Below are 23,821 nucleotides of genomic sequence, written 5' to 3' on the forward strand. Positions count from 1 at the left end.
GTTACATCAACAAATAATCACAGGTTACTTTATTCAATTCAATCTTTTTTCTTATTTCATTCTTTTTGTCGCTGGATATCTCGTTCATATCCAGTGGTAGAATTGATAGAAATGAAAAAAATATTAAACCTTTGACAATTCAATTCTAGAAAAAATGGTCTATTGTGTAGGGAGTTCCCATCACTGTGGAATCTTGTGTAAATGCATGTGCATGGAAATTTGTTTTTGTGATTTGAATCTTGTTCACCTTGATAGTGAAGGACTGATGACTGATGGGGAAAGCAAAGAAGAGATTGAAAGAGTTAAGAGTGAAAGAATTGAGGGATGAAACTAAGAGAGAAACTAAATTTTTTATTTCTTATAGACAAGTCTCTGTACTTTTTTTTTTTTCTTATTTTTTAATGATAAAGCTCATCTATTTATAGAGTGAGTAACAAGTCTCAATTGTCAAGGCTACATTATGTAACCTATCTAATTTACTAGTTTATTATTTTCATAACCTTTATTATTTTTATAACCTTCTTCTTTCATGGTAACCTTTATTTATCATAGTGTAATCTTTCCATACTCGTGATCATGAGAGAGGTTTCAATCATCTCTTTTATTTAAGTTTAATTCTCTTAACTCTCCCTTTTAAACCTAATTCATTTTATCACACATTGCAAGTGATGCTTTCGTCTTGAAAAATGTCTCTGAATTGAGTAGCTTGATGAAAACATCTACAACTTGATCATCAAATTTGGTGCAGTCCAATAAAACTTTTTCTTCCTTGATTTGATCTTTGTATAAAATGGTAATGAACATCAGTATGCTTGCAAAGACCAAATTATTGAACAATGCAATCATCGACTTGTTATCAACATTTATTTATGTAGCTTGATCTTATGAATAATCGACTTCATTCAAGAGCTTCCTTAGCCATATAGCATGATATACATATGATGATACTATTATATATTTTGCTTTATATATCGATAATATCATAATGGATTACTTCTTCGAATACCAAGTAATGTCGCTGATATAGAAAATGAATATAGTAGACCATAAGTTATGGTACTTTTGATGTAGCATAAAATTCTTTTATATGTGTCAGCTTTAGTTCTTTCATAAATTGGCTTATTAATCCGGTTCTATATAGAATATCTGATCTTATGCAAGTTATGTATCTTAAGCTTCCTATTAAGCTTTTGAAATAGATTGGATCAATTGTGTCACCATATTATCTTGTCTTAAAAGTTTGATGTTATATTCAACCGATATGCCAACTAATTTACAATCTTCCATCTTGAATCTTTTGAGAATCTCCTTTGCATATCTTACTTATAAAATAAAGATGCTTTTTTACTTTGCTTTATTTCGATACCAAGAAAATAAAATATGAGCCTAATATTGGTTATTTCAAATTCTTGAACCAATGTTTACTTGAATTCGTAAGTTGCTTCCTATAAAGACAAGATCATCAATAAATAGGGAAACAAGAAAGATATCTTCAATTTTTTTTAATCTTCTTATAAAGGTACTTTCATAAAAGACATTGCTTATAACCTTTTTTCTTGAAGTAGGTATCAATTTTAGTATTTCAGGCTCTACGTGCTTATTTTAACCCATAAAATTTTTTTTAACTAAATAATTCTTTTTATACTCCTTTTTAATATAACCAATGGTTGTTAATGGATACTTCTTCTTCATCAAGAAAACCATTCAAAAATTTAGATTTAATATCTATTTGATAAATTAGCTAATTATTTTATGCGATAATGGATATAATCATTCTAATAGTTTCCATTCGAATAATAAAAATAAATATCTCATCATAGTCGATATTAGATTTTTATTTGTAACCCTTTGTCATCAATCTAGCTTTGTATTTATCAACTTGGCATTGTAAATTTTTCTTGATTTCATAATAAACTCACTTCATACCAATAGGAATTTGTCCTTGAGGTAACAATGCTAGCTTCCAAATTTTATTTCTCATAATGAAGTTAATCTCTTCATCCATTGTATCTTCCACCTTTAATCTTTCATAGCATCTTTATATTGAAGTGGTTCACTATTTAGAAGGAGACAAAAAGATGTAATTTATCTGTTACTTTAAATAAATCTCTTAGACTTCTTATTCTTTAAGGTACTAAGCTATCTTCTCGAGATAATTGTGAAGAAGATGTTGGCGATGATAGTGAAGCAATTTCAAACTTTATCTGCTTTTGTTCGTCTTCATGTAACTTTTCGATGCTTTTCTTCTAATTTCATATACCTTCTTTATTGAACTCGACACTCCTACTTATAACAACCTTTGAATTGCTAAGATCAAATAATTTGTAAGTCTTGGATTTAGTATTATACCCAATGAAGATGAGTTTGGAGATATTGTCTTCCAATTTGGTTCTTCTTTTAATCGATACACCCAAATACCTTGACATGTGAGATGCTCGGTTTTCTTTTAGCCCATGCCTTTTATGGAGTCTTATTCTCCAAGCTCGATGTAGGGTACCGATTTAGGGATGTACATGACATAAGCCATAGCTTCGACCCACAATTCTTTGGGTATATTTTTTGTCTTGATCATGCTCTTCACTACGTTGAGAATTATTCGATTTGTTGGGGAGAATATAGTGCTGTAAGTTGATGTCATATGCCATATTTATTATAAAAATCTTCAAATACTTTGGAGGTGAATTCACCATCTTGATAGGAGTGGATGGTTTTGATGTAGAAGCCACTTTCATTCTCTACAAAAGTTTTGAACTTCTTGAATATGTTAAAAGACTTTCCCTTTTTCTTTCAAGAAATAAACTTAATTTTTTTAATATAATCATTAATAAAAGTTAAAACATAGTAATACTTATCAAAAGATGTTGGAGTAATAGGATCACAAATAATGGTGCAAATAAGTTGAAGTGACTTCTTTGTTATTTGGCCGGAACATACTCTTTATATATTTGACTTGTATTGTGTATGAGGAAGATCATTTATTATCTTCTTTGTTGATAACATGTTAAGATTTTTAATATTCAAGTGCCTAAGCCTCAAGTGCCACAACCACGAGGAGTCCTTCACACAAGTCTTTAAACATTGTGTTATATCATAGCTAATGGTTAAGATAAATAATCTATATATTGACATCTACTCTTGAGCAATTAAGCGATTTGTGTTGTTTCTAATAAGGAGTTGCTTGTTTTTCATATAAATATCATAATCATTTTCTAGTAGTTATCCAAGACTAAGAATATTATTCTTCATATTTGGCACATAATAAACATTTTTAAAAAATTGATGACTTCCATTTTTAAGGTGGATCAAGATATTACCTTTGCCTTTCCCTCATACTTTTGAGGAGTCTCTAAAGTAGACTTGTCCATTCACTATTTTATCTAACTCCATGAATAGATTTTTGTAACTATATATATGATTGCGCTATGGTATCCAAGAATCACTTGTCTTAAATGATGATATCTTCTTCTTTATGTGCTAGTAACAAAAGATAATCTTTTTTCTTCTTTTCAACATAGTTAATATTTTTCTCAACTTGATTATTTTTGTTATAATAGCATTTGAAAACATAATAACCATATTTTTTTATGACAATAGCATTGAATTTTTGAAATATTATACTTTTGGCTTCTTTATCTCCTCTTACTTAATTTTATTTTGAACTTTAATCTTTTTTATTATTTTTTCCTCTTCCTTCTTTACTATGCCCTCTACCACTACCATGACTTCTTCCACATCCTTAGCCTCTTCTGTGATTATGATCACTTGAGCCTTCATTTATTTATTTCAAAGTGAGCTTTGTTTAGAAAACTTGTTCCACTACATCCGATTTTTTTTTGACTAAATATTCATATGCTTGCAAAAAAACTCATTATCTCATCAATAATTATTTGGTCTCAATCGTTTGATTCTTGGATAAAGATTATGATAAAGTTCAACTTTTTATGTAGCAATCGAAGTATTTTTTCGATCACACATACATTTTATAGATTCTCACTATTTCTTCTTAATTGATTGACAATGATAAAAACTCTTTTAAAATAATTTTAAATAATCCCTAAAGGATCTTTCAAGCATCTTTGGAGGTGTTGGCGATCATAAATTTCTCAAAGCTACCTTCATCTAACTCTTGGTAGATGAGGAAGAGTGACTTCTTATCTTTTTTCCACATGTCCTAATCTTTTTGACTTGTTATAAGGATAACATCGTCTTGAGACTCCTAATAGCCTCTCTCTATCATCTCCCATATGTCTTGTGATCTAGATAAGATCATTAGTTAGATATTTCAATTTTCGTAGTTGTCTTTTGTAAGCTGAGGCATTTGAAATTACTTGCTATTAGTCATTTTGACTTGGCTCTTATTGGGAAAAGGAAAAGGTGAGATAGAGAGAATTAGAGAGTAAGAAAAGAATTGAGGGATGATACAAGCAAACTAAAATTTTTATTTATTGTAGGCAAGTCTCTATACTTTTCTTTTCTCATTTTCTTATCATATTTTACCATGAGAAAACTAGTCTATATATAAGATCATAAATGAGAGTTCCAAGATTCAATTGTTAAGGCTACATTCATATGTTTTTATTGTATGTCACGTATTCAATTTACTAATAGTTTATTATTTTCATAAACTCCTTCATGGTGACCTTTTCCTTTTCACTAAATTCTAGAGGTTATAATTATTTTTACCCATATGATCATGAAAGAGATTTTAATACTCTTTTTTAATTAAATTTAATTCCCTATAACAATTTCCAACTACTTCTTAGATTATAATACTAAAAGTATCACTAATAAAACCTAAACAAAATCCAATTTCCAATCCAATTGGGACTTGCCATTAACTCCTTGCACTCCATTTTAGCTAGGGGTGAGGTCCCTGGTATCATAATAAAAGATTGATAATAAATTAATTTAAGGGAAGATAAACCATCCCATTTAATTTAAGGGAAGATAAACCATAAATATTGATAATAAATTGATTGAAAAAAGAGATAGATTAGAGAAGAGGAGAGAAGATATATAGATTAGAGAGGTATGCGAACTATATGGAGATTAAAAGTTTGTGATGGAGTAGACAAGATGTTAATATAGATTTTGAAGTAGTTATGTCTTGGGTTATTGACATGATTTCTAGGCCCACTCCTTTTGCCACATTGTTGGGGCATAGACTTGGGGTTGCTCTAAATATATGTTATTAGCTCTCTTTGGGCCAATGTTATTATTAGAATTAAACCCTCTAATTAGTAACATTAAACATATTGGTTTGATGTTGCATCATATCCACTCATCAAAGGTTAAGGGTTCGATATTTCATGGGTTATACGTTTACTTTTGCAAAAGAGAAAGAAAAAACCATCTAATCATCAAGCATATGAACGATGACAAGTTATCACCTTTAGAAAACTATCATCCCAAAATTTCTTTTCTTGTCCAACTCAAAGAAAAAAGAAGAAGAAAAGAGTAGGAAGATTCTGATAGTTATGCCTTAGCTATAGCTTTCTCGATAAGATTTTACTATACATTGAATGTTGGCATGCTAAATTATAATGTCTTTGAATTGGTATTTAGCAGTAGAAAAGTTGGATTGTTTTGATATTGAGACTTCATCAATGCCTACTACCCCTACCGAGCTAATGTACTCAATATGTGACTGCAATGTGGGTCAGAAGTCTTATTTTTTAGTTGAGAGATGATCCATCAAATTTTTTATTTGGTTCTCCCTATGTGATTTATATTAGGTAGATTTAAGGTTCAAAATCTTATTATATAAATAATAAAAATATAAATAAGTATTTGAAAGAGTGGCTGTGATGATGACTTGGCACCCACCCACCCTGAGCCAATGGTCACATCCTACTCCATCATTCTTTATTATTATTATTATTATTATTATTATTATTATTATTATTATTATTATTATTATTATTATTATTATTATTATTATTATTGCTAACTTGGAATTTCTTTTCAATGGTGACAAGCATTTTCTATAAGGTGATGCTCAAAATTTTAGTTGATGTAATTTTTGGTTGTAACCTAGATTCAAACCAAGTGTTGGTGATGCAAAGTTTCACCATTTTTGGGAGCTGATGGGAAATATATTATTAACTAATCACCATTTAATATGTAATCGTCATGTGGTATCTAAAGGGAAGGTAAAGATAAAGATCACCTCTCCACTCGTTTGCCTATGTGGACGAAGGTCCAAAGCAGATAATCATAAACTTTCATTATCCTTTATGATCAAAAAGACAATCATAAGCTTTTTTTCTTATCCTTTATGACAAGAAAAGTAATCGAAAGCTTCCTTCTTGCATTTTATTTTATGACTAGAAAGATATCATAAACTTTTTTCTTATACTTTATGATGAACACTCATCTTCAACATTATAAAAGGGGACAAACTTACCTTTCTTGTGGGAGAGAAAAAGAGAACTCTGGCATCCACACTAGAAGATGTCGGATTGCTAACTTAAACATTAAAGGGATTAGATTAGGAAAGCTCTCTAACATCAGTCTTTATGTGGATGGCATCTCGAGAGCTCGATGTTTTTATTTCAAAGGAATCTCAGATGTACCTACACATACCGATTCAGACCGCGTTATGTTGACCAATACATCAACAATATTTTCTCCTAATATTTTGGCGCTAGAAGGAGGGTTCAATATTGTAAGAAATATACTTGCTAACTCTTTTAATGAACGTTCAAGTGAAGATGTTTTGCTCCCGACCCATTGCACTTCCACTCAATAGAGGCAACAGCCACCCTTTTCACACATAGATGAATCCACCTTGGCGCAAACACCGATATGATATTGGTATCTAGTCAATAACCTAGACCTCTCACTCTAGAGGTGAATCCGAGCCACCTGCTCATCCTCACCAATGTATTCTTGAATCTTACATAGCAAATGGAGATGCTAACCGACATGATATAAGTCATTGCTCCACTCTTGTCCTAATTAACCCAATAGATGACACCACCACCTCGATCATAATTACCGACTCAACTGCCAAGGCAGAGGCACAATACCAAATTTGCCCAAGATACGTGAGTTGAGAAAACCTAACTAGTATAATGAGAAATCTACCATAGTAAAAGTGCAAGGTTGAATGTGCATAAGAGGCATGAGTCGGGAAAATCTAACTAACGCAATGAGAAATCCGTTATAGCAAAGGCATAAGATCAAATATGCCCGAGGTACATAAGTCGGGAAAATTCAACTTGCGTGATAAGATATTTACCACAATAGAGGTGCAAGGCCAAATGTACCCAAGATATATGAGTTGGGAAAATTTGACCAGCGTATGAGAAATCCATCACGGTAGAGATACAACGCCAAATGTGCTTGAGACGCGTGAGTTGAGAAAACCTAATCGATGTGAAAAGAAATCCGTCATAGGGGAGATGCAAGGCCAAATGTGCTCGAGATATATGAGTCGGGAAAACCCAACTCGCTTGATAAGAAATCCACCAGAGTGGAGGTGCAAGACTAAATGTTCTCGAGGCATATGAGTCAGAAAACTCTAGCCCCACGTGAAGAGAAATCTATCACGATGGAGGCATAAGGCCAAATGTGCCCATGATGCGTGAGTCAAGAAAATTTGGTCCGTATAACGAGAAATTTATCACAATAGAGACATAAGGTATGTTGTCAAAAAAACCCGACTCGCATAATAAAAAATCTACCACGATAGATGTGCAAGGCTAAATGAGACTAAGATGTTGAGTCGAGAAAATCGACCCATATAATATGAACTCTACCATAATAAATGCACAAGGCCAAATATGCCCGAGGCACATTAGGCAAAAAAACCCTACCCACGTAACGAGAAATCGTTCACAGCAAAGGCACAAGGCAAAATGTGTCTGAGGCATACGAGTTGGAAAAACCTAACCCGTGTGAAAAGAAATATGTCATGACAGAGGTGCAAGACAAAATATGCCTTATGCATATGAGTCGAGAAAACTCAACTTGCGTAACGAGAAATCCACCATGTCGAAGGCATAAGGCTAAATGTGCTTGAGATGCATGAGTTAAGAAGACCTGACTTGCATGATGAGAAATCTACCATGACGGAGGCACAAGGCCAAATGTGCCTAGGGCACGTGAGTCAGGAAAACCTAACCTGTATGATGAGAAATTCACCATTATAGAGGTGCAAGGCAAAATGTGATTGACGCATGTGAGTCGAGAATTCCTAACCCGTGTAATAAGAAATTTGTCATAGTAGAGGCGCAAGGCTAAATATGCACAAGACGCGTGAGTCAAAAAACACCCAACCCGTGTAATGAGAAATCCACTATAGCGAAGGCACAAGGCCAAATGTGCCCAAGGCATGTGAGTCAAAAAAAATCTACTATGATGAAGGTGCAAGACAAAATATATCCGAGACACACATGTTAGGAAACCCGACCCACAAGAGGAGATCCTGAATGCTTTTATGTCAGATGAACCAAACGTCGCATTTTGAGCCCCTCTCACAAGAGCCTTGAAGCATGCCTTCAGGGGTGGGGACCAATGATAGAGAATATATTGTCAACTAATTATCATTCGATACGTAATCACCACATGGTATCCAGAGGGAGAGGATAAAACGAAGGTTGCACCCCTACCCGTTTGCCCATATAGCTGCTTGCATATATGAAGGTTCAAAGCAAACAATCACAAGCTTCCTTCTTGTCCTTTATAATAAAAAAAGATATCGTAAGCTTTCTTCTTACCCTCTATGATAAAAAAAAAAAAAAATCATAAGCTTACTTTTTATCTTTTATGACCGGATATAAATACTATCTTCAACATTATAATGAGGATAAACTTATCTTTCTTGTGGAAGAGAAAAAGACGACTCTAGCGCTACCCTCGAAGATGTTGAATTACTAACTTAAATATCGAAGAGACTGGATCGGGAAACCTCTCTCGACCTTGGTCTTCATGTAGGTGGCACATCGGGAGCTTAGCATTTTCATCTCGGAGGCATCTCAGACATTCATACACATACGGATCAAGACCACATCGAACTGACCAAAACGTCGATGACATTTTCGCCTAGGAGATATAAAGATTTCTACATTAATCTAAGAACATAATAGAAAACTTTATTATGGCTTAATTTGTCCCTATTTGTTTTTTTAAGAAAATTATTCATGTGATTCTTGATGTTCTATGGATTATGACTAATACTTCAAAATAAATTTTAGTAAAATAATGGTGAATTTTAACATGACAAGATGAGATCAAAAATGATATTTTTGGTTGATATTCAATATTAGAGACAAAAAGGATATAGATATATGAGATGTTATTTCTAGAGAAGAAAAGGAAGAAGAAAATAACATAATAGATGTATTTTTGCCTGTAAGAGTAATAATGTACTTTTGTCGAAGAGATCGTATTTAATTAAATTTTTAATCAGCATTAATTTCAAAATAGATCTTATATTTCACCAACAACTATACAATCGAATGAAATATGATTATTTCACTGATAGTTACATTGCATATTAGAAGATATTTTTGTGTAATGAGAAGATTAAAAAAGAAGACTAAGAGAATTATCCCAATAAATATTGAAAGAGTCGAATGATATATATTTGAATCTAGTTCATAATTTAATAATTTAATTTTTTAGACTGAATTGATATTTGTTCTGTTATATGTTAATCATATTGATATTCGACTTATTCATCGTTAATAGATTTCTAACATTCATTCAAAGTCCTCCTTTTTTTTTTTTTTTGGTATATTAAAATGAAGAAGGTAAACACATAATCCACAATGCGTTTGCATCTCATAATGTATAGAACAATTTAGAAAGACCCACAAAACGTTGGCCGACGCTGCACCATGCAAATCAATTCAGTCTTATCCATCCACATTGTTCCATCTTTGGAAACATCTCCATCTCCATTCCAAATCAGTATCAAATAACAAGATAATTGAGTGCTAGAGTTCCATATCTAAATCTTTCACGAAGAACAACAGCGTTTTGGCGAAGAGTACAGTCGTACTCAGCGTCTTGCGTGATCGAGCTGCCTTATTCCGAGTTATATATCTGTGGATAGAAACAGAGCTTATGCATTCAAATGATTAACGACGTCAAGCTCATGAACAGTGGTAATAAGGTTAGCCTCACAAATGATTCATCGAGAAGGACACGATGGTGGGGAGCGTACGTCAACTCTCATCGACAAGGATCGGTCTCCTTGGAGGAATAATATTGGATACATATAAAGGTCATGTCGTGCAAGTCTCAAATAGTCTCGCATGCAACGGGATGACTTGGGGGCGTCAGGAAGACGCTGCTGCCAATTAGCAGTACGTCTTAGGCTTTTCACATGATATATCATGCTGCGATCGAGAAGCCCCGCGAACATGAATCATGTCGGGTGTGCATGACATAAGTTAGCCATCTCATGAGAGATATATAAGATGTGTGCTTACTTCGGTTTGTTTAGGCTTAGCTTGCATTTATATTCATAAACAAGTAATGCCGAGTTTCCTACATATCATATATAAGTAATGATAGGAGGAATATTCATTTTCATCGTTCATCATTCATTATCATGTGGAACTCGACACATGTGTCTACCATATCACTTAGAACGACAAGGATGCAATGAGAAAATACATCATGTTAATGCGATCTGAATAGAAAATATTTTTCGAGTATCTTCTATTACAAGAAACATAACCCTAATTGTGATGGGGATATAAAGAGGAATAACCTTTGTATATGAACAAATACTAGAAGACCATAATACGCAGCGGAATAAAATGGAAACACAATCAAACAGAACACCAAGATATACGTGGAAAACCCCTTCAATGTGAAGGGTAAAAACCACGGGGCAAACTAGAGATAATCCACTATGAGAATAATGAATATACAAATCTCAATCTCTTGCCCAAAACTCTAGCAACAACCACAAGAGAATAACTGGGATACAAGGATCACGTCACTACCCACAATATCTAAAACCTCCCCAAGTAATCACAGCAAGAGTCTACTGTAGATTTGATCTAACCTGAGATGAGAACACTGCTAGATGATTGAGAACAGTCTCTCTGTGTTCCTTGTCTTCTTCCCTTTCTTTCTCTTGTTTTTCTACATTGTTCTTCTCTCTTTGTTGCTAAGGATGTCAACGTTGCTGCCCACGTTGTTGCCTTTTTCTGGCTCTTTTCTGCGTCTAAAACATAGCCCCCACACCCCCCTTATATTGATCTAGGGTTAGGTCAAAGGGGTGTGGGTTGTGGGTTGATAAAGCCCACCATGGGCTGAACCCACTTTGGGCTGCCAACCTAACAAATTATTCACGGTTAAAACGACACCGATTATAAAAGATGCATATGAGCATAGTTTTTGAGATCGAAATTTCGAGTATTGACTTAGACATCAAAGGAACCCCCTCCTAACATTCATCTTCGTGCAAAAGAAAAGCGATTTGTATTTGACATCACATTATCAATTCTCAACACCTAAAGCAATCCTAGCACGAATCAGGTTCAAACTCGAGTTGGTTTCACGAGTGATCATCAGCATAAGATGATAACAATTTAGAAAGTATAAATACTTGAAATACTCTTGTCATTCGTATTAACTGTTCTACTCTCATTGCATTCTTTTCTCCCTTTTTTTTTGTTATTCTTAAAAGAAAAGTAAATTTCTAAAAATTATATCAAATATTAACAGAGAATTACTGTGGATAAGTATTCAATGGAGAAACCGATCCCATAAACCGCTCAATTTGAAGAAAATATTAATTTTATTGGGAATTGGAGCATCATTGTACTACCATTCAACTGATAGATATTAAATTATAATGAAGTATATCGCTAAAAAAGAACCACAATGAAGTACTTACAAGTTTTGAAAGGATATATATGCATGCTTAGATTAAATTTGGAGAGGTGGCATGGCAACATATGATTGGTTTGAGATTGACATGAGAGACGGTAGGGAGGCAGGAAGCTTCAAGACGAAGGCGCCGAGAACATCCGATTGGCCCGAGGAATGGATTCATGGACGTATCATTCCGAGACATTATTTGATGGCGAGCCTTGTATTATTGCCCTCCAATTGCCGCCGCAAGACACCAAATAAAATAATTTGGCGTGGGTCCCACGTCTTTGTCATGCCATATCGAGGACAACATCTTACGCGGCTCTCGTGACTCCCAAGTTGATGAATCATGCACTGGGCATAGCTACTACATATTAATTCATGTCGTCCATCGAAGTTACAAAGAAAATGACATGCCTCTTTGGTAACTTTCCAAAATAAACCAAGCAAGCATTTCTCATGTCGCAGTTGCATAAATGAACAGCTGAGACAAATCCTACATGTGTATATACAGACACACGTATATTTGACGTACTACCAGAAGCAATGACCAAACCATTGTTGCACTCATCTTATTGAAGGGTAAAACGTACGGCTGTGATACTACTAAAAACAGGGGCTTGTGGTAATCCGCTTCTTCTTCTCTCTCTCTCGTGTCATCAACAGTTCCACAGACAGCGATGGAGCAGCAGACCGTGGCCGGCCGAGGCAGATGGGACGAATTCCCGCCTTCCAATTTCATCGTTTGACATGACGGAAGTGATCTCGGGGTTCATCTCGGCGGTGAGCCCCGTGTCCTGCGACGCGCTGACCAGCTCCCTCTCTGCACTGCATCTGATCGGCTTCTTCGCCAAGATCGCGTCGGGCTGGAACTGCATGCCGGAGCACAAGGAGCTCGACAGCGACATCATGGGGAGGAAGATAGGGGCCGGTGAACCTTGGCGAGGCTCGGCCGAAGCACGGAGAAGAGAGGAGCGGAAGCACTCGTCGAACAGCTCGCCATTAGTCCCGGCCGTCGCGTTGGAGAAGCAGGTCACGTAGACCGAGTCGATCGTGGAAGCGGCTTGGTTCTCGCTGACGTAGCTAACGTGGGTTTCCTTCGACGATGGCAGAAGAGGAACGTTCGGTTTGACCGGCTTCTTGATGCTTGTGATCTTGTGGAACACCCTGCAGACCACCCACTCGTTCTACACACACACATGAACAAGAAAGGAAACCATGGTCAAAGAGCTGCGGAAGAGAGTGAGAGAGAGAGAAGGGGTGAGTGGCTACCTTGGCTACGGTGGGCGGAAGGTTGTAGACGGAGTACTTCCCCTCCAACCGGTACTCGTGCATTACCCAGTCGCTCTTCTCCCCCTTGGGAGCCCTGCCTCTGTAGAACACCAGAGTCTTCTTCATCCCAACGAGGCTCTTCCCTTTGTAGATCGCGGTGTCTTTACCCGTTGCCTTCCAGTAGCCCGCCTTGGTTGCCCTGTTCGTCCTCAACCCCGTGGGGTACTTCCTGTCCCTCACGCAGAAGAAGTACCACTCTTTCTCTCCCATGTTTGCTCTCACTACCAGCGAATGAACAAAGAACACGGTAACAAACAGCCTCTGATTGCAGAGACAAGAGGAGACGGAAACAAGATGCAGCAAGACTTACAAGGCAGATCCCAAGGCTCATGCTTGTTCAAGTCGACCTCTCCGATAGCCACAGCATGGAAACCGGCATCCGTCACCTTCTTGGCGAGGTAGTGGGTGATGAGCTCTTCATCAGTGGGCTGAAATCGAAACCCAGGCGGCAATTCCATGTGCCGATGATCCTCGCGCCTGCGAAGAACCGCAACACCATCGTCTTCCATTTATCGTTACACGCGCTGTTCGATCACCCGCTGTATCAACAGAAGATGACGTAGACTAAGAGAGATCGAATTGGGGGTATCTAACACGAGATATGGACCCACTAACAACTAAGTTACGCAATCCAACAATCAAAACAAAAGGACAAGCGATACAGCTAGTACGTGAGAGCACATACACAGCATGATTTTTCATGAGAGACACGACGTAACTTACCACACAAGTTACAACATCTGCTTAGCGCAGTAAGTTGTGGACGCGCTTGGCTACGAATGTATGACCACGTACTCATCCACCTGACATCACGTGGCGGACATTCCAACTAAGACATGACAGGATGCGGGAAACATTCCAACTGAGACGGCATTTTGTTGGTCGAGCTTTTTATTTTTGGAGACTGGTTTATTATTGTTCTATAATTTGTACTAATACATCCAATTATGCTACTATTCAAGTTATTCCGAGAGCCACTGTGGCAGCTTTTGGAACACCTTTCATTGAGATTCCTTTGTCTTTCCTTGTGCTTCAACTTGCAGTGTGTTTGATCCTTTCATTACTAACACCCATTACACTCGGATCAAATTTACCTTTTCTATTATAAACATCTCATGCATGGTCAAATGTTTATAAGGATTTCCAATGGATCTTCTCATACCGAAAGACTTCTCTTCCGATCAAGGATGAGTAAGCAGGTTTAGTATACCACCACCACTAAATTGATAGTTTGGGTGTAAAAAAATAGTTACAAAATAGGTTTTGTAATACTGCTTGTACTTCTACTTTTTATCTGGAGAGAGAAGAAAACATGAAGGGTCTTCAGCAACTCTGAAGGGTCCACGGAATTGTAAGATAGCATGTTGTAGTTGGTTGTGCTCATAGTAGAGTAAACAGCATCTTGGAAGGACAGTAACGACTGGTGACCTGTTGAGTGTGTTCCCTTCTTGCTTCTGATCATAGATATGTTTCATACTGTATAGCAAGAGGATGATTCTTTAGCTTCCTCAATTGTTCATCAGCATCTTTCTTGCAGGCCATGGATGCATGGACATCTTCAGCGATTGATTCGAGGATCGAGTTTGACGTTCTACAACAGTACCAAGACGTTTCTATTTTCTTAGCTATATTAGAAGATAGGATAAAAGTGAGACTCTAGAACAAGTGTGCAAGAAGTCTATCTGATGCTAAAAACACACGTAACATGTCCACGCCAATCCAATATCAAGCTTGAGATATTACAAAGACGATCTTTTCATATCTAATCCATCATCCTTGTCATAGCTGCAGGCATCTCATAGCTATGCTGTAGCTCAACGTTGTTGGCACCTACTAATCCTTGTCATGATTTAAAGTTCACTTCCGGAGATTAGTGCAAGGGGCATAGTCAGGCGAGGTGGCTTTGACAGGTCAATAAGAGTTTCCAGATGAGAATTCACAAACATTTTCCAGATTCAGAATCGTATCTGCAATATTCTTATTTTCACTGAATGATCAAATAAGAATATTCTTCTTTTAAGAAATATTTTTCTGTCAAATTCAATTGATAAAAAAAATATATATATCATTTTTTAAGATGAAAGATAAACATTTTCTTTTTCAAGGCTTAGATATGAACTTAGATGGGTTCCCACAAAAGAGGTGAAGTGAGATTATCCAATCAACTTCATCTCTTCTCCTTGTTCATTAGCAAGAGTTGAGAATACAAAGTGTATGCTCGAACAAGAAAGATAACCATGAGAAGACAAGTATGTGTTCCTACTGTTCTATGTTTATGCCCTCATTATGCAGCAAGAGCTCAAAGCAAGTGTTGAAACAATCATTGATCTATTGAAAACAGGAGACCAAAGCAAGAAAGGCATAGAGACGAAAACAAACACTAAAGCATATCAGATCTCTAACATACTTCTTCAGCATATGCAAAAGTCACAATTGTCTCCGAAACAGGAGACCAAAACAAATACTAAAACATATCACACCTCTAACACACTTCTTCGGCATACGAAAAGTTATAATTATCTCTTCGAAGATATTTGATAAAATTGAAACGATACAAAGAAGATAAAATTAAAGTGATACATAGAAGATTAGCAAAGGAGTCAACTAAAAACTTTGATAATTTATCATAAGGTTTTAGGCTCGAATCACAATCTATTGATATCAAAATAAGTAAAAACAAAGACGATAGTATTTGTTCCGAAAGAGCCATGAATCTTATCATATCTATAACATAGTTCTTCAGCACATCCAAAAGCAATAATCTAAAATATAATTGGATGCAGTAGGAAATCTGGCAAATCATCATAAGGAGTCGAAAAGTTGTGACCATATTACTACTACAATAGAAAGATCATCGTACCGATGATCACTATATTTGGACTAAGTTCTAAATTCCCCTGTAAACACAACCAATCAACTCCTCAATCAATTCCCCTGTAAATAATGTCGTCGTTATTGAATGAATGATGATAGGTGCCAACTCCTCAATTGAAACATACACTCCCCTCAAATAGATAATTAACCGACAAGAAAACAAGCAAATGGAGGCCTTTCATAGTCTGACGAAAAAGATGGTGAGATCGGGGCCGTCGCCGTCGTCGGGGCCCGTCATGTATAGCGTCTCCGAGTCCCTCGACCCGATGACGTGCTCGAACCCCGCCCTCACGTAAGCCATCTCCCCCTCCGCGTCGCTCTTGGATGGCAGCACGCCGGCCCCCATCGACACCGCCCGCAGCGTCTCCATCACCATCAGGTCCCCCTCCGACGCATCCCGCCGGACGCCGTACCCGCACTTCTTCCCATTGCAGAACATGGTCCAGAGCGACTCGTCCAGGAGGCTCGGCGACGACGAGTGCCCGTCCTTGCCGTGCTCGGGAGGCTTCCTCTCGCACTCCAGGGCGATGCGCACCATGCCGGTGCTCATCTCACGTAGGAGCGCCTGGGTCTGCATGGAGAGCTCGACGACGAGGGAGGGCAGGCACCGGGAGTTCTCCTGGAGGGAGAACGACACGCGGCCATTGCGGTAGCCGAAGAGGGTGCCTGTGACGAGGTGGCGGCTGCGGCGTCGGATGTCGGAGGAGAGGGGGGAGGCGGAAGGGGTGCAGATGACGAATGGGGAGACTGCGGTAGAGGAGCTGCGGCCGCAGGGCTGTGAGAACTTGCACCTGGGAGTGAAGATTGGGAGGGTGCGGCAGAGGGAGCGGAAGAGGCGGAGGACGCGGGCGGGCCGCCGGCGGCGGTGGTGGCGCGACGAGGGGGGCACGAGGGAGACCAGCGGCGAGAGCTGGTGAGGGTGGTTGAGCATGGGATTCTGCGGATTCTCGGCCTCAGTAGCGACGGCTCTCTGGTGGGGCTCCGACATTGGGGTGGCCGTGGGGTCAGCGGCGTCGGGGGTCGTTGTGGTGCTGGCCGGAGCGGCCATTCGAGGGGAGAGTGAGAAGTGGAGGGGCCCACTCGGGGAAGGGAGGAGACGGAGGTAATTGGGCGGAGTTGGCTCGTTAGTTTCTGGCGGCGAAAGGTGAGGCGCTTCGTACGTGCTTCGGGACGTTTGGGTCGGACTTGGTCTTTCCGCATCCTATTTCCGGGTACAGAATACGGGTTACCCGACGCGCATTCCCATCCATTATTGTAATATATATATATATATATATATATATATATATATATATATATATATATATATATATTGGATGGATTTGTTGTTTTCACATTCCCCTGACGGAGCTTCTCACGAACATTTTTTCTTAAAGAAAAAACATATTTTTATTGGTTTTTGTAAACAATAAAAATTTAAGTATTTTAGATCGATAAACAATAAAAATTGCTCCTTTTAACTTTATATATATATATATATACTCTAGTCTCAAACGACAAGAACTAATCAAGTTGACCTCATGGTTTTTGACCGGATCGAACTACAAAATAAATAATTAAGATTTTATTATTAGTCAAAATCAGTACACTCAGCTTTGAGTCGTTATATCAATAAATTTTATTGCTTTAGATACAAATAATTATATTTTATTAATTTGATTTATTATGTCAATTTCTATAAGTTATTTATATTTTAAAAATATAAATTTATTTTTGGCAATGTAGTCTCTTTTAAAATTGATAAATATAAATTATCGTAAGGTTCTATATATTCGTCATTTATCTTTTATAAAAAAATATTGATAATTTAAGTGATTCGAGTAGAAAAAAATTGATAAGAGATTATAAATAAGAGGTCTTCGTCCCAACTGACACAGAATCCATGCAAATTGAGATCATTAGAAAATGGTGAGGAAGACTGACTCATAGGTTCGCACGAATAGTCCATACCGTTGAATCCGTCTATAACGTAGATTTACCTAATGCCAGAGCGCGTGCATTTACACTGTCGAAGACTATGACCGTTGACTTCAAATTGCACTTGTTCTTGTTACCGTTCTTTTAGCTACAATCAAATGTATTAGTGCAATATATAACTCTTTGACTTGATCCAGTTTCTGATTGATATAAACAGGGACTCATGGTTCGACTTCCACATCTCAAAGTTGAGAGGTTGAGAGGCAAGAGAAGTGAAGCCAGTGAAGAGAGAGAGAGAGAGAGAGAGAGAGAGAGAGAGAGAATGGCGATAATGGGGAAGAAAGCCTCTTTTGCCATTGCATCATCTGCCTCTCGCCAATCCTCTACTTTGTGGCAGTCTATCATAAGAGTCGGTGCTGCTCGTCTGGGCTGGCCATACTCCATTGATCCCAAAGATTCTCGTGATACAGAAAAAGAGAAGGAGAAGCAACCCATGGTGAGATCTCTCACTGATATGTATATAATATAGGATTAATTATAGTTTATTTTTTATAATTAACTATCTTTAGTACCTCGTTTGTTATATTTTTAAAAATTATATTGGGAACCTTATATTTATGAAAGTTAAAATTTTAATCTTGTTTCTCCTCTCACGCTGTCTATTGTTGATGAAAATACGGTAGGATTTATCACTGAAAACGTATTGATTTTGTCTCACTTCAATTTATCACTAAACACATGTGGTATTTCTATCAGTAAAGTTGACGACGTGAGAAGAAACAAGATTAAATATTTTACTTTCATAAATATATAAATCTCAATATAATTTTTAAAAGTATAGATACCAAGATACTATCGATAACTGATTAGAAGAGATAATATATAATTAGTTCATATAATATCTACATATATAAATATTACCTCAAGCCATGTGTTATAATATGAATATATTTTGTAGGTCGGAGGAGATCAATTGCTTGTATTGAACAAAAATCGCGAGCCGACCAAGCCAGACCCAAGTGAAGGGGCAGGAGGCAAAATCAACTGATCATTGTCAAACATGAAAGATCGCTAATTGGCTTTTGCATGTGAATTGTTATGTAATGCATGATAAGTTTGTGTACATTTTGAAGGTTTGTTGATCACAAAGTTCAATGTTTTGTGTGTTCATGAAGTTGGAAGTTGATGAACTTTTGGGTACTTCTTTTAACATTTTCTCATCCTTTACCAATTTTAAGGCTCCTCTCAAACTATAAGTTCTCCAGAGCATTGATATATACAAAGAAATCGGGGTATAAATTTCTCCGTGCTCGAAGTTTATTGTGTAAATATTTTTCGAACCCTATTGATTTTCAAGTAATTACCCTTCGTTATGTCATACAAGAAGTAATTTCTTAAGTTAGAACTTTATTTTTTTTTATTTAGTCCATCTCAATTCTTCTAGAATTAATTTCTTTAATCATTCTTTATTAGATCAATTTAATATCTAGAATATTTTAAAACTAATTTATGTGTCGTAAATTGAGTTGATCAGAAATAATTGATAATTGATAAAAAATCATAATAGAGATACACATCGAATAACATCACTATTGCTTATATCCTTAATTAATTTATGATTTGAGAATCAATTTAAATAACTAATCTGATTGTATAATTTGAATGATTGATTTAGAAAAATCTCTCCCTCAAAACCTATAAATACTCATCACCTCGATGAATAAAGATCCTCTCTTTCACAATATATTTTTCACTTCTACAAGAACATCGATCTAAAATATTGAAGTCTAGTATATACCCTCAGACCATTACGAACTGATTCATATCCTTACTTCATAGGTGTGATTAAATTTGATGTATTATATGTTGATTTGTAGGATAGCTGACTACGTAAAAGATCCATATGTTCATACCATGACTTTCAAGATGCTTCGATGACACTTCCTCCTTACACTTTGGTCATCCATTTTTCAGCTTCATAGAATATTCAACAAAAAAAATTAAATTTTATATTATTGAACTAAGTTTTAATATCAATGATGAAGGTTTTTAGATTTTCAAGTTGAGCGATGATGTTGGTCAGACTTTTTTGTTTTTTTGATGATGATGATGAGTATATTGGCCTTGACACATTAGGTGAACAAATTAATGGCCACGATCAAATATTTTATTTTCCCTGATCATATTATTTTAAGGAACTTAGCCATGTCTTACCTCATTTGTGACTAATAGTGTCCTTACCTTATAAACGTGAAGGCTAACGCTTGGTGATCCTTCTTGCAACTCTCGAGTCATATTGGGGAAAACAAATGTTTGTACAACATCCTATTAATCATGAAAATAAAATAAAAGAATAGTTTGACACTATGTTATTACCATTATCATTAAAAGATTATGATCAAATATATAAAATAATATTTATATAATTAATTTTAATAGTCATAGTATTATAATATTAATCATAATTATGAATGAAATAATTATATTATTAAATAAACCAATAAAATAGAATAACACTGCTAATGTCAATCCCAAGTCTAAATTAAGAAAAAAAAGTACAGGATTACGTTAGGTCACTAACAACCCACATAAAATTATATCAAATTTTATGAATATGAATTTTAATCAATTTTAGTATAGAGCTAAGTCGTCTCAAATTGTCACCTCTTAGTTGTCTCAAATTGCAAACTTTGAGATAGGAGATTATCCAAAAGCAACCTATCACGTTAGCTTCCGGATGTGATGCTAAGTAGGTAAGGATTCTCCCATTATTTTGAACTAGTAAAAGTAAAGAACTTAGTCCAAGAATTGAGGGTTAGATTAGTAACTTGAAATATAAAAATAGTTTTAGGAAAGGGATTAGAATTGATAGACACTATGATCAAAAAAAGATAAATATTATTTATTTATAAGAGACTAAATGGGTAGAAAAAAATTAGAGAGATAGACAATATTATATTTAAAATTTAGTATACTAAAAAAATTAAACACATAATCATATATGAATTATTATTGATAAGGATCATAAAAATAATATTGTAGATGTAAAAAGATTTGAAGATAGAATTATAGTTTCAAAATTTATAAAGGAAAAAATATTCTAAATATCATTATAGTTTTTAAAACCACAATAGTGAGAACAAGAATTGAGTATTGGATAATTAAGACAATTGTGAGATCAATAATATTTTAGAAAAATATGAAAAAAAAACTTTAAGATGGTGTGGGTATGTGCTTAGGAGACTTTCAAATATCGTAGTTAGAAAACATAAGCTAATTAATAATAATGGTATAAAGAGAGGTAGAGGAAGATATAAAATAACTTTAATAAAAATTATAAATAAAAATTTAAATACTCTAAATTTAATTAAATATATGACTTTTTATATCTCTCAATTACGATAAAAGATACATATATTTTATCCCAAATAGTTGAGATTTATAATTTTGTTATTATTATTGAAGTCAGGTTAAAATGATGTAAGATGTATGTCATCACCAGTTAATTTAATATTTACTTTTATATTTTTGTTATTTTATTATTTGACAGATCACTATAATAAGATTGTCTTTGATTAATATTTAAACTTTATTTTTTGTTTCACAATTTTATTATTTTATTAATTAATAATATTTTACTATGTATCTATCATTATCATGGTGCAAATGCTGCTTCTTTTTCTTCTTTTTTTAATTTTTTGTATTATTTTTCATGAATATCTTATTTTTTATTAATTTAATTTATATTATTTATTATATTCTATAGATTATTTTAACAAACATTGATTAAAATATAGCATTTCATTTATTTTAAATGCCAATAAAATCAAATTGTCTTTTATTAATATTTTCTTGGTTTATTTGACTGTTTGATCGTTTCAATAAAAAACAAATGTTATTATTGTATTATTTTTATTTAAATTAATTGTATAATTTTATTTTATATGTTATTATATTTTATGATAGTTTTAATGTTATCTTATTTTATGATTTTTTTTTCATAAATTATATATAAAGTATTTTTATAATATTAGTTTGAACCAATTTTAGAATTGGAGGACTGATTGAACTGTGCCAATATAAGGATGATTAATCTTCAAGCCTTCAGCATATTCTCATAATATTAATTTAATTTTAGGCATTAGAGTGAAAAAAACTAAAATAATAATATTAATGATCATCGCTTACGATAATATTTTTTAAAGTTCTTTTTTTATTTTCTCCTAGTTGGTGCCTCTGTTTTCTTTTTTTTTTTTTCACGTCTAGTACCACTATTTTTTATACTTTCATAAATGTATTTTCAACACCATCGCTCTTTACTATTCATTGCTAGCTACCTTCTTAGCTCATCACGCCCATTGTCTCCATGCTCTGCTCCCATCAGGAGGTATCATCGTCTTTGTGCGATGTCCTTTCTCGTTCATCATGTCTATGCGCTTGTGGACAATGTAAGTTTACCTCTCACACATAAGTAAAAACCACAAATAACAAAGACAAAAATGTTGTGAAGGTTCAACAAAGGAGGTGTCATCTTGATGTGGACAATAGCCTTATAGTGGGTGATGGCCATACAAGCATCGTGGGTTAAGGATGAGGTGAGAGAAAGATGTCATAGGATATAAGAATATACTGAAAAATATCCTGGTGGGTATGTGTTTCACCATGATCCTATGATGTAGGCAATGAAACTCAACCATAATTATATTTTTAATAGAATTATAGTCATCATTATCATTTTGAACTAAGCCACGATTGATCGAGTTGTCAAAGATTGTGAAGCCCTCAAGTCATTAATTGGGTGCAGTGGATGACAATGCAATGTCGTCGGCGAGGGCGATGGCGAAATTGTAAAACTGTGAGGTGACGAGTAGAGAAGAGATGAGAAAGACATTTACAAAATTATTAGGGATACCTTCTTGTAAAAAATAAAAATGAATCATATATATATACATATATATATATATATATATATATAATAAGGTCTAGCCGCGCACGAGCGCTAGCAACTCGGTAAGGCAAGTAACAGACTCCTTCCACGTGTCTGAGGGCCTAATAATGACGTGATGAGGGGTTGCCAATGAACGCTCCTGATGCTCGAGATCTCATCAAGTGCAGATGTACGTGGATCCGATAGTACTGGGAAACCCAAGAAAATGAATCCGGGTAGGTGGCGCAGCAGCTCCACGAATATTAATGGTAGCCACAGAAAGACCCCATTCCACCAGTGAGACAACCACCACCCAACAAAATATTCTAGATAAGATTGGATCTCCAACGTGGCGACACCTAATGCGAACGTGACGCGAACATTAAGTACACATCACCGGCCCCGGGTGAACCGCAATGCTGATGGATCGCATCATGGCAGTGCCAGCCTCAGGATAACATGCAGCTATGCATGTTCTTTGGACTTTATCGGCACCACGTTTTCCACCTGAAACAAATGAAACAACCAAATCGATCTCTATAAACCTATAGTTTCTCACATACCACCACCGTTCAATTAGTAGCTCATATATGTATGTAATGCTCCCAACAACGGGTACAAAGAGTCAAAAGCCGCTCGACGCAAGACCAAGCAATCGAAACTTTGACGGATTCAAAATTATGATCTCCGGTCAATCTCCCACCAACCCCTCCCACGCCCCACATGCCACAATCCACCAACCATGGTTGTATATCGTAACAACCGTTCGGACAGTAAATATCACGAATTATCGACCCTCTATTTATTATAAAAAAAATATCTTTTATTTTTACAAAATTATGATTTTATTAATATTTTCTTAAATTTAAAAAATATATTCTGTCACATAAAATGACATTAATCCAAATTTCAATTCGTTTTTTCATCAAG

At 35.5% G+C, this 23,821-nt stretch overlaps 2 protein-coding genes across 2 annotated transcripts; both read right to left on the reverse strand.

Annotated features, from left to right (window-relative positions):
• Positions 1-12,196: 12,196 nt before the first annotated feature.
• LOC103999201 (NAC domain-containing protein 92) lies at positions 12,197-13,720 on the reverse strand. Its single transcript, XM_009420874.3, has 3 exons — positions 13,484-13,720; positions 13,114-13,394; positions 12,197-13,028 (listed from the first exon to the last, which is right to left on the reverse strand). Exons 1-3 carry the CDS (start codon positions 13,680-13,682, stop codon positions 12,501-12,503), a joined length of 1,008 nt encoding a protein of 335 aa, XP_009419149.2. The 5' UTR covers positions 13,683-13,720; the 3' UTR covers positions 12,197-12,500.
• A 2,505-nt stretch (positions 13,721-16,225) lies between these two features.
• On the reverse strand, positions 16,226-17,160 carry LOC135649167 (protein MIZU-KUSSEI 1-like). The gene has a single exon (XM_065167310.1). The coding sequence runs from the start codon at positions 17,093-17,095 to the stop codon at positions 16,226-16,228; it is 870 nt and encodes a 289-aa protein (XP_065023382.1). The 5' UTR covers positions 17,096-17,160.
• Between the last annotated feature and the right edge of the window lie 6,661 nt (positions 17,161-23,821).

This window comes from Musa acuminata, chromosome BXJ3-9 (genome assembly GCF_036884655.1).
Source record: "Musa acuminata AAA Group cultivar baxijiao chromosome BXJ3-9, Cavendish_Baxijiao_AAA, whole genome shotgun sequence".
Lineage (NCBI taxonomy): Eukaryota > Viridiplantae > Streptophyta > Magnoliopsida > Zingiberales > Musaceae > Musa > Musa acuminata.

Bases quoted from the DNA above. Each gene is read 5' to 3' on its own strand.
- LOC103999201 (XM_009420874.3), bottom strand. From the start codon at position 13,682: ATGGAAGACGATGGTGTTGCGGTTCTTCGCAGGCGCGAGGATCATCGG. The intron at 13,395-13,483 runs GTAAGTCTTGCT...ATTCGCTGGTAG, and splicing joins TGAGCCTTGGGATCTGCCTT to TGAGAGCAAACATGGGAGAG. The intron at 13,029-13,113 runs GTAGCCACTCAC...GTGTGTGTGTAG, and splicing joins TTCCGCCCACCGTAGCCAAG to AACGAGTGGGTGGTCTGCAG.
- LOC135649167 (XM_065167310.1), bottom strand. From the start codon at position 17,095: ATGGCCGCTCCGGCCAGCACCACAACGACCCCCGACGCCGCTGACCCC.